Source organism: Thermobia domestica, chromosome 18 (genome assembly GCF_964235325.1).
Source record: "Thermobia domestica chromosome 18, izTheDome1.hap1.1, whole genome shotgun sequence".
NCBI lineage: Eukaryota > Metazoa > Arthropoda > Insecta > Zygentoma > Lepismatidae > Thermobia > Thermobia domestica.
Genome location: NC_137471.1, coordinates 21,583,611 through 21,596,125, shown reverse-complemented (window position 1 = coordinate 21,596,125; position 12,515 = coordinate 21,583,611). Strand labels below are relative to the sequence as shown.

Sequence of the window (12,515 nt, the reverse complement as noted above, 5' to 3'; positions counted from 1 at the left end):
AGTAGCCGGTAAGCAACATGAACCCTTTCAGGAAAGCCTCATTACATGCTCAGACCCATTTTGTGAAGCTCTTTACATCTTTCTCTCTGTATGATTTGCCGACTCACGTCCCATCCAACGTAGCAACGATCTACCACTCTTAGTTTGTCAGATGGCGCTCGTACAATTTGCGAGCGTTACAGTTGCATTTCCGTTGGTGAGCATTGGTAAGACGATAATCGCTAGCCTTGAACAGCTTTTCAAGATTCAGTTCTTGGCGGCAGGTGCGTTTCACAGTTCCTAAAGATACATTTAGGCGATTCGCCATCTATCTTTATTGAATCGAGGGATTTTCTTCGTAGAAATCAAACTATTCCTGGTTTTAAACGTTGATCACTATAGAGGTCAAACGATAATAGATAGCGAGAAGAGTGTTCTGCAATCTATTAAACGTCCCAAGAATACGTTTAATTTTCATCCATATCTCTCTACTAAAACTGGAAGTGGTACAAATCTGCTACCATGTGCTGTTTCAATATGAATTAAGAAAACATCACGCCATACAAACCAAACTTTCTCACTTGGTGTACACATAACACTGCTTCGTGTTCTTTATAACGAGAGTGTGATAGAGTCTAGAATCCACCCATACGAATACATAATTTGCAACATTAAGGATGACAGAAACCATTGCATCAATCAGTCGTGGTATGCTTTAATGTGTATGACATGAACTTGATTACTGATTTGATGTGTGTCAAATGATAAAGGAGGACTCTCATTGAATACCTCTAACGTGAAAACCAATTTTGATATTGTGAAACAATTTCTTTTTTCAGCGCCTCTTTCTGTTAAAGCTATATCATTTATCTAAATGTTATTAAAAGTCCGAAGTTGTGAATTCCACTAAAATAAACCAGGTTGTTTTGCTGTATTTTCTAAGGCCGTAAATGGGGTGTAAATCTACCATAAATCGTATTACTATTATTGCTTAATATGCTGTATCTTTTGTGTTTCAGTTTATTTTTTTTTAGCTAAAATAGATCTTAACACTGTAACTTTCTATATAATTCACTTGCAGCATAACTTTCCAACATTAGCTTCGCTATACGAACTTGTTAGCGAATACATAAGTATAACAGATACAAGAATAAAATAAAATTTTAAAAAATATAATTTTTTATTCAAGAAAATTACTTCTAAATAGAATTTCTATTTATGCATGACAAAAAGAAAAGAATGAGGAGCGCTCTTATGTACAACAATTTATAATATACGTGTATAAAAGTGTTCTGCATTCTTTTCTTTTTAGTCATGCATAAAAACACCCCGTGCTCTTCTTTTTAGTCATGCATAAAACACTCCCCGTGTTTTTCTTTTTAGTCATGCATAAAACACTCCCCTTGCTTATCTTTTTAGTCATACATAAAAACATGCTCCGTGCTTTTCTTTTTAGCCATGCACAAAAACACTCCTCGTGCTTTTCTTTTTAGTCATGCATAAGAACGCTCCCCAAGCTTTTATTTTTAATCATGCATAAGAACGCTCCCCGAGCATTTATTTTTTAGTCATTCATAAGAATGCTTCCCACGCTTTTATTTTTAGTCATGCATAAGAACGCTCCCCATGTGTTTCTTTTTAGTCATGCATAAGAGCGCACTCTGCTTTTACTTGTAGTCATACATAAGAGCGCACTGCATGTTTTTTCTTTTTAGTCATGCATAAGAACGCTCCCCATGTTTTTCTTTGTAGTCATGCGTAAGAACGCTTCCCCTACTCTTTTTAGTGAGGGGGGCGCGGTGGCTCAGTGGTAGAGCGTTCACCTCTGGTGCTTGGGGTCCCGGGTTCGATCCCAGCCCCCGCCAAGTGAACTTTGTGGTGGACAAACACCGTGCTCGTGGGTTTTCTCGGGGTTCTCCCGTTTCCTCCCACTTTCTTCATTCCACCATTTCACTCATCTCTCATCATCACCGTCTCCTTTAGCCTAACCGGCATAACCGTGGGACGTAAAACTTAAAGATTTCATTTCATTTTTTTCTTTTTAGTGATGGGTTAGTACGATTTGTTTTCTTTTTTAAAGAAAACATTTTAATAATAATAATAATAATAATCATAATTGTATGATGTAGGGAAAGAATTAAGGTTGTAGAATTAGAGTTCGTAAGTTAAAAGAGAAGTATGTAAAAATCTAAACACGTAAGATGACAAACATTAGCGGTTTTTATGAAATAACATTAGCGGTCGGAAAAATGGCCGTGAAGTTGGTGGAAACTCAAAGTCCCATCTTGTAATGTCCAGTTGACTACTATTGTATCAATTAAGCATACAACAACACGACCACTTTCTCTGTGGTTTTATGCTTTGTTCTACCAAATTCTACGAACTTTCATCATCTGTAAAATAATCGAGCAGCAGTAGATACTTCACTTGAGGAATCATTGCCACTCATATATTTATAATGACTTAATAAATTCATCTTTGTAGGATACAAACGTCAAAATACGCACAAAAGCTACAAAACTTGCAAGGATAATGAAAAATACAAACATATTTGCATGTTAGGGTGGGTGGGTGTATACTAAAGTTGGCAACACTAATAGTAACCTTCATCCATTCGAAAAAGATTGGGAGTGATGCTTCAGTGCTGCGCTGAGTTTTGCTCAAGGAGCTTGTGTTGGAGATGGCAGCAGCCATACCCAATCCCGCCAAGTGTGAAGTGCACAGCGTGATCAGGATTTAGAAGACACAAGGAAAGCGTTCATTTTCAATTGTACGTCCTTGAACATCCACCATACATCCCCGACCTCGCACCCGTGACTGCCATTTAGGAAAAGGCTTCAACGGCGTCGGTGAGGTCAGGAATGAAGTAACAGTTATTCCAGTTATTATTACGATTCTGCCGGTGCTAGATTATTACGATTCTGGGATACAAAAACTTGTTTCGCGTTTGAACAAGCGTTCGAACAATGATGATACTTACCTGTGTGTGGAGAAATACCTTCGTACCAGCGTACACAGTGTAGCTTTCTTTGTGTCTAATACATCTGTTAGATATCTTATTTTATGTTTGTACCTTTTCCTGACAAAGGGGCCGCGATGGCTCAGTAGTAGAGTGTTCACCTCTGGTGGTGTGGGGTCCCTGGTTCGATCCCAGCTCGCGCCAAGTGAACTTTGTGGTGAACAAACACCGGGTGCGTGCGTTTTCTCGGGGTTCTCCCGTTTCCTTCCACTTTCTTCATTTCATTCATTTCTCATAATCACCGTCTCCTTTAGCCTAACCGGCATAACCATGGAACGTAAAACTCAAAGATTTCATTTAATTTGTTTTCCTGACATGTCACGTAGTTGGGTATGTCGATGAGGACGAAGTGGTACACTCATGTCCAAAATGATTGTCGCATATCTATAGCTGTCTTGTAAGAATATAATTTGATAATGATTTTGCAGTTTATTTTTAATACTGATACTATGTGTATAATTGGGAAATGTATATTTGTGGTAAATTTCATAGGAAAAGAATTATAAATACGAAAATTATAATGAGTAAAATAAAATGTTGCTAAATGGACAAGAAAGTTTTTTTTTTTTTGGTTTTATTGTTCATATTTACTGCTCTTTTGACATGAAATTTGCCACATGCATGTTTTTGCCAATTATACACATACTAACATTATAAGAAATACCGGACGAATTCGTTATCAAATTATATTCGTACAACAACATATTTATAGACATGCGACAGTAAGTTTGGACATGAGTGTATATCAACGTACAACCACAATATGTTTCACAAAGCAAGAGGTTCTAGTTGTCGAAAAATGCTTTATTTATAACTGATTTTGTCGTACTATCGTTGTAAATTGCTTTACAAGCCGGAAGTTGGAGATTGAGCCCTCATCAATTCAATGACCAAATGTTTCTTTATCATTTCCACCAAAGAGAAAGTTAATTGATTTTTTTTTTCTTGTTCCAGATTGTAAACCAGAAAGTAAGAAGCTCCCAGGTTCATGATTGTATGGTTTATAGCAGATGTTACTTCCCAACAATAGACAATGGGACTTGGCAACTTGTTAGGAAACGATTTCTGCTCACGGTAATTTAGTTGATTAACATATTTAACGAAAAAGCAACTAAGAAAAATCATTAAATTAATTCGCAAGTGTATATTAAGTGATTTTTTTTTGTATAGGGGTTGACTAATTAAACGCTATTTAGTTCAATGTATTCGCCATTTGGTGGTCAACAGTCAGTCCTGCCGCTACATTTCTTAGCGTACATATGAGCTCTCTCGTGGCTAAGCGGTTAGCGTACGCGCCTTTGGCGTGCGAGACCCGGGTTCGATTCCCGGCGGGAGCTAATGTAGTTTGGATTCCACGTTAATCAATATGTCCACGCCTCATATAGCCTCTCTGCTAAACGGGACGCTAAACTAAAATCAACTCAACTCAATTCTTAGCGTACATAGGTGAATGATTAACGTTTTTGCTTCGTAATTGGCATGTCCGGAGTCCGATTCATGGGGCTGACCATTCTGACTTGCTTTTTTTCAAGGGTTTCCTTTTAACATTATGAGTGACGTCATTCAAATCGTCCATTAGCCGTTTCTACACGGAGTGCTAACTGAATTGCGACCACTTACCTAATACTTTGTTGGTCGACCTTGTGCGCAGAGGACGGCTTGGACACGGCGTGGCACGGTTTCTGGTAGTTGCTGATATGTTTCCACGAGGATCTGACTCCATATATTCCTGATGACATTTTACAATGAGCCCACAGATGTCAGTACAGGAGTCATGGTGCGAAGATATTGTTCCACAGCATCCCATAGATGTTCTATAGGATTAAGATCTGGTGAATTAGGGGGCCAATTCATGTGCTGCAGCTCCGTGGAATGTTTCTTAAGCTAAGCAAGCACAATACTGAATTGGTTGCACCTTGTATTGTCATCCTGGAAAATGCCGTCTTCGTGTGGGTAGAAGTGTTGCATTGTAGGGTTTACGTGATCCTTTAACATGTGCAGGTAGACAACGAATGTCTCGCTGTAGACCATGCACACCAACGGTCCCAGTCCATACCAACAGAAGCATCCCAAACCATACAGCCGCCCCCAGCTGCCTGTACAGTACGCACCATGCACGAGGGATCCGTAGCTTCGTGCTGTTGGCGCCATACATGCACACGCCTGTCCGAGAGAAATAGCACAAACCGTAATTTACCGGACCAACACACCCTTTTCCAATCATCCACGGTCCAATTAGCGTGTTCCTATGCCCATGCGCGACGAAGTAGCGGTGATAAGTCGTAAGGAGAGGGTCGTTTGCTGTGGAACTTCCTGCGTGTCAGTGTACGCCGTATAGTTGCGTGGGATATGGGTGTTGTGTATCCACCCACCATTGTATTGGTTACGTAATTCCCGAACCGGTTCGTTTGGCTATCACGAGCTGTTTGACGCGACGCTCGCCCCACGTTTTGAACTTCCGTACGCCCTTGCAGTTCCGTCCTATTTCTTCCCACTCCTTATACACCTGCACCAGACAGGAACGGGCATCCGACAAGTATTGGTGTCTGGGTTATTGATGCACCTATTGATCGGGTACCTACAATCATCCCCTATTTGAATGCGGATAAATCCTGCCCACCTCCCATTATAACAGTATGCTATCTGTCAACATGTAGCCTCGAGTGTGTTCTTTCTCTGCAATACTGCCAGTCGCGGTGGTCGTGTAATCAACTCGGCTGCTGGCCACACTTGTGTGGAGGGGTGGTCGCAGTTCAGTGAACATTCAGTGTATGATTACTATAGTAACGACTTAGTAGTAGGGGCACGGTGGCTCAGTGGTAGCTTACCTATGATGTGCAAGGTCCCTGGTTCGATCCCCGGTCAAGCAAGTTTGTGGTGGACAACATCGTGTACGTGGGTTTTCTGGGGTACTCCTGTTTCCTCCCACATTCTCATTCCACCAAATTCTCCCATCATTCACTTACTTTAATTATCATCTTCTTTAGGTTAAAGTAAAATTTCCGGTCGCCATTGGCGACTAAATATTTAGAGCTGGCGACCCGTGTTCAGTAGGAATAGTATCTGTCTAAACTCACACGGCTGCGCAGTTTCTGTTAAGCACGAAAGTAATTGTCACTGAATGAGAGAAAAACAGGGAATGTAAAGTTTTCACAACGGACGTGGGAAGTGAAGTCTTCACAGAGTTGTAATTCAGCCCTCCTTCATTACGAGATTCCCAAATTTGCTTTTCAATTGTCACATTTTTTTTTTTTTGCAATTTTACCTGTGAGCACTGCTTCATGTGAAAGAAGCTTCAGCAGTCTCCACAGAATTAAGACTGCCTATAGAAATTCACTGAAGACTGACACACTGGATGATTTGCTGACAATCTCCATCAATGGCCCTTCACTTAAGAACTTTGATCCGAAAACTACAAACGACAACTGATACTTCAATGCAGATAGAGAGAGCGTTACACATACATGAAGTCTTAAGGTAAGATATTTTTTTAACATGTATATGAATTGTCCAATTCAAAATTCATTATCTTGAATCTAGTTATCTGGTTTTGAAATTTTATTCACTGTTGTAATATCTTTCTTTGTCAAACCCACAGCCTTGAAAGGGGGGCATCTCATACTTTGTACGTGAGATATACTGGCAACCATCATTTTTGGATTGGCGAGTGCGCCTGACTTTGACATTTTGCTACCTGGGTTAAAGGGCATAAACGTAGGACGTTAAACAAAGATTTCATTTCGTCTTGGCTAACATAAAACTGGCAGTAGGAAAGATCTTCCTAAGCAACTTTCAGCAGGAAAGACTTGTTACATTTTGCATAATAAGCAGTTTAAATTGAGAACGTTATTTAGAGCACTTTGTGTATGTTGTATGCAAAATTGAAGGTTACACAAAAATTAGTTGGTTTGATAGGCAAGTTGTTAGGTTTTTTCTGTAATCCAGATTATTTTGTAATGTGAACTGGGAAGGAGGTCGTAAAATGTGTTCTACTATAGCGGTATATTAAGTCTTTTTTTTTTTTTTTTAATCTAGTCATAAAATGACGCTGTGCAAAGTTCTTGTAGCCTCATTTTGTTTGTTTCTTCTTCATTTCAGGATTATTATGGATCAAAAGGACGTTACAGACAACTCCACGAGCGGGCGAGGAAATATTTTATTTATCGTTGTCGGCGCATATTGCAGGGAACACCTGACGAACAAAAGGATCATTATACGCTGTTAAGCGAAATTTTGGAAAGTTTCGAGTTAAGTGTTATTCAGAAGCTGGAACATGCTCTTCCGCCTACTGCTATTGAAAAGGTAATAATATTAATCGAAATATGAATTTTAATATGTATGTACTCATCAAATTTTGAAGTATTCCTGTATTGACTACTATTCTCTTAGTCGCCCATACGTCCAATCGTTGCTCTGCTATGCAGGTATTAGGAGGTTCATCACGGGTATGTTTATTACGTTCAAGATGTCCATTAAACCGTGCAAATAAACTTTCCAAGTTATTCGTATAGACATCCTCAGCAGACAATAGTTATTTCTTGTAGGGGGTCGCGGTGTTCACTGGTAGACGGTTCACCTCTAGTGCGTGAGGTCCCTGGTTCGATTCCAGTTTGCGCAAGTGAGTTTAGTGGTGAAAAACACCTTATACATGGGTTTTCTTGGGGTTCTCCCAATTTTTCCAACTTTATTTATTCCATCATTACATTCATTTCGAACTTTGTGGTGGACAAACACACCGTATATGTGGGTTTTCTTCGGGTTCTTCCGTTTCTTCCCACTTTCTTCAGTCCATCATGTCATTCATTTCTCATCATCGCCCTCTTCTTTAGCCTAACCGGCATAACCGTGGAACGTAAAACTTAAAGATTTCATTTCATTTTGCATTCACTTTTCATCATCGTTTCCTTTAGCCTAGCCGGCCTAAGCGTGGGATGTAAAACTCAAAAAATTTCATGTTTATTCTGGGAATCGTATGTGTGAGCTGAATCATTTTGGTCGCAGTTCAAGTAAATATTCTTTTCCACAACTTACCTGAATTTAGTCTTTTGAGTCTGTTTTGGAGGAACATGAAAAGACAGCTTTATTTATCCTATTTGACAATGTCTCCATACCATGGCTTGTTTCCTGGTTAAAGTAGTGGATTCCAATTTTTTTAAAACTGGTGACACACTTTACTGAATCAATCAATCAATCAATCAATCCATCCATTCACTTACTTACTTACTTTTGTGTTTTCTTTATTTCCTTTCCTGTTGTCTCTCTCTCTCTCTCTCTCTCTCTGCCTCTTCCGTTCGTCCACTGTGCTCTGCTCGTTCTTTTTTGTATCCTCTTTTTTACGTTACATTCATTTGAAAAAAAAAAAAAAGGAAATGAAATGTTTAAATTTCAACCGAAAGATCATCCTACACCTAATCTTGAAGCATTAAAATGAAAATGAAATCTTTAAGTTTTACGTCTCACGGTTATGCCGGTTAGGCTAAAGGAGACGGTGAAGATGAGAAATGAATGAAATGGTGGAATGAAGAAAGTGGGAGGAAACGGGAGAACCCCGAGAAAACCCACGAGCACGATGTTTGTCCACCACAAAGTCCACACGGCGCGAGCTGTGATCGAACCAGGGACCCCAAGCACTGGAGGTGAACGCTCTACCACTGAGCCACCGTGCCCTCTACATTCATTTGGGAGTATGTATTCCTGTCTCCAAGCATATTTTTATGCATTTTTATCCTTGTTACGTTACCACTGAAAATGGAACTAGTTTGTTGGTTCTGGTACCTATTCTGGTACGTCTGGGGAATATTTAGTTTTCCCACGGGAGAATATATTGGTAAGTAACTAATTTTTCGTTAATTATGATATTCTAAGTCTGTAAGGATCTATAAGTAATGACTGTATGTAGTGCTGTGGATTGTTGCTCTCCCGCAGGAGGCGTTGACTGATACAGTCTATCTTAAAATAATTTTTAAATTCTAAAATTTTGCGACACACCCTATGGTATTGCGTGACATACCAGTGTGTTGCCCCACACCATTTGAGAAACATTGGGTTAAAGAATGTCTTGAATATTTGTGTGTTTGTTTATATGTACTTGTTAGCGAGAGTTTAGTGTGATTAACCTACAGCACCAGCGGAAAGCAGCGTGTGAAATTCAAAGTGAAATGAATTTACAATTAACCTAAATACAAAATATAATAAGAGCTCCCTCGTGGCTAAGCGGTTAGCGTACACGGCTTTAGCATGGGAGACCCAGGTTCGATTCCCGGCGGGAGCTCATGTAGTTTGGATTCCAGGTTAAGCTGTAGGTCCACTGCTGGAAGGAACACTTAAATCAGCAACAAAAACAAAATATGATAATCAGTTAATCAATCTGACTGACCATAACTGATTCTTAGCACATTATAATACATTATAGTGTTTGTCTATCCAATGTGTATTTTCATTACATTATAGTGTTTGTCTATCCAGTGTGTATTTTCATTTGGAATAAATAAATAAATAAAAGAAAAGGAATACGAGAGCTGTCCAGAAAGTTCCAGACGTTTTAGCCTATCGCGGCAGTGGTCGGGGATACAGTCGCCATCTTTGTGTCAGTCAGTACGTATCCAGGTGTGGTAGCATGAGTGTTGTGACGCTCTTACTGTGCTTTCTGTGACGTTACAATGTGCGCTGCAATAAAAAAAATCCCGCCCCTTGTGAGGTGCGTTCTGTAATTAGGTTTTTGTTCAGAAAAAAAAAAAAAGCCAGGCGATTCAAAATAAGTGCCGGGGAAAATTTAGCGCGAAGATGTTGGTTTTTCATAACGCACGTCTACACAGGGCCAAGCGTACCCGAGAGCTCTTGGATGGTTTTGGAAGGGAGGTGTTCGATCATCCACCATACAGCCCGTATTTGGCGCTGAGCGATTACCACTTCTTCCGATTGATGAAGACGTGGCTCGCTACACAACGCTTTGATACTAACGCCGAACTGCATGCCGGTATAAGCCAGTGGTTGAAATTGCAGGTGGCAGATTTCTACCGCGACGGTATTGAAAAACTTGTGCCATGGTATAAGTGAATTAATGTACATGGCAATTATGTGGAAAAATAGCTTAAGAGTATGCCTTTCAAATGTATATAATACAATTTGGTTTGTTTAAGCTGTTGCTTTTTTTTTTTTAATTTCAAAACGTCTGTTAATTTCTGGACGGCTCTCCTATATAAAGTATTAGAATGGACAGGGGCTTCATCTCACACTTCGCTTGTGGGGGGAGGCAGGAGCACCACCGACGTAGGACTTCCACGTTTTGTACTAGTATATTAGTAGACAATCGATTTAAGTATTTCTATTTCCCAAACTCTTGGGGGAAGGGGGGCAATCGCCCTCTCCTGCCCTCTCTAAATGACGCCCCTGCCTTATCTATGTTGGGCTTTGGACTTTTTTAAAAAGGGAAACAATCAAAGTTTCAAAAAGCAAGTCTTTCATTTTTGGCTCCAGACAAAATTCTTGAATGAACAATATTGTATCGTATTTCCTTTAGATATTTCGAAAGGCCTGAAACTGAGTGTTCTGTTTTAGCATTTCTGAGATCTTCTTTGAAACGTATTTTTAAGTTTCTTTTTGTCATGTCTATATAATCCTCCAGGCAACTGAAGTTAAATCTTGTAAACTCATGATTTTTAATTGGAGTTGGTATAATAACTCTTAAATTCTCTTAAATTGAGTGTTATTCTTTTTCAGAGTTTTGGGGGTTCCAATGTTGTGGAATGGAAGATAGTAATTAAAAAGTGCATACAATATTGAGGAAACATACATACAATATATAAAACGATAATCATGTCTGTTGTTCTGTATGGTTTCGAAAACACTTACTCTGAGAACAAGATCCTGACCCAAGAGGAATGTCGGAAACTTCATAACGTGGAAGTACATAATTTATACGGTTTACCAAACAATGTTAGGAGACTCAGGTGGGCGGGTCATGTAGCCAGAATGGAAGAAAGTAAGAATGCTTTCAAAGCCTTAACTGGAAGACCAATCGGAAAACGACCATTAGGAAGACCTAGGAGCAGATGGGAGGACAATATTAAGATGGATCTCGCAGAAATAGAAATACAAAGTAGAAACTGGATCCATTTGGCTAAGAATAGAAGTCAGTGGAGAGCTTTTGTGAACGCGGCATTGAACCTCCGGGTTCCATAGGCCATAAAGTTAGTTATACAATATTGAGGGGGAAAATACCTGACAACTTTCCCTTCTTGAACAAAAGAATACACCAATTGAGAGTACTATTTCATAGTTTTCTGTTCCACCATTCGACATGCGACTGGGAGCTAAGACAAGGTGTTCTTCACACTACTTTACCCCCGTAGGTCCGTTATGTTTATTTTCCGGGTGTTTTTATTGTTCTTTCCTGTATTTTTATCCTTTGTGAACGAGGCTCTAGGGGGAGCCAGAAACGAAAGGAATTTTTAAAAACCACAGTTGTATGTAAGTAAAATGGTTATAAAAATTCCTGAGCATGTTAACGTATTATCTGAAGTCTCGAACTGAACAAAGCGATTAGTCGTCAAACGTCAAACATCTACGGTCAAGATTATCATTCTTACTGTGTGGGTGCTTTAGTGAGTACCAATTATTAGATATGCATCCTATTAACTCATTACGCAGTATCATGTATCTTATTTTGATGTTCATATGCCTACGTTGGAATTTCTTTGTCCTAACTTCGTCTACGTATATATTATGTAATATAATAATAAGTGTAAAATAAATGTTTCAGATATTGGATGGAGCTTACGATGATCTCAAGTACAGTGACGATATTGAGATACAAATTTTGTTGGCACAGCTGGAGAAAGGTGGCGCTTCAGAGGATTCTTTACTTAACGTTTGGAATACCTTGCAGCAGAAATCATACTCAATGAAAGTAGGTGAAATTTGTTTGCTCTTTTATTTTATTTTATTTTTTTTATTAGTGTAATGAAGAGACAGGCATACAAAAGTTAATTAAAGAATCCAGATTGACAAGCTGCTATGGACTTCCATCGCTCGCCTAATCAGAAGTTGCATAATTTCATTATCACTGTCAAATGTCAACATATTCATTAAGTATAGGGTCCTGGGTTCGATTTCCTGTTGAGAGGCTTCAAATTTGAAAGTTATTACGGTGGTTGAAGCTTAAAATATATAAAACTATAATCATAAAACCTGCCGTTCTACATGATTGCGAAACATGGTTGTTTACTCTGAGGGAAGAACGTAGGCTGAAAGTATTTGAGAACAAAATCCTGAGACGAATTTTTGGACCTAAGAGGAACCGGAGTGGGGAATGACGGAAACTTCATAACGAGAAATTACATACTTTATACTGCTTACCAAACATTGTTAGGGTCATCAAATCTACGAGGCTCAGTGGGAAATTCATGTAGGCAGTATGTAAGAAAGTAGGATCGGTTTCAAGGTTTTAACTCGAAATCCAATCGGAAAACGACTATTGGGAAAATCGAGGCACAAATGGTAGGACAATATTAAGATG

The 12,515-nt window shown here is 39.2% G+C and overlaps 1 protein-coding gene across 3 annotated transcripts in view; it reads left to right on the top strand.

Annotated features, from left to right (window-relative positions):
• Positions 1-12,515, top strand: part of LOC145675646 (uncharacterized) — a 49,349-nt gene that overhangs the window by 11,349 nt on the left and 25,485 nt on the right. For 2 of the 3 annotated variants that reach the window (XM_081746203.1, XM_081746204.1), the window contains exons 3-5: positions 3,953-4,072; positions 7,097-7,300; positions 11,760-11,906. In XM_081746203.1, the coding sequence (XP_081602329.1) occupies positions 3,953-4,072; positions 7,097-7,300; positions 11,760-11,906 (471 nt within the window). The remainder of the gene's footprint in view (positions 1-3,952; positions 4,073-7,096; positions 7,301-11,759; positions 11,907-12,515) is intronic. The other variant, XM_081746205.1, reaches the window with a different exon arrangement.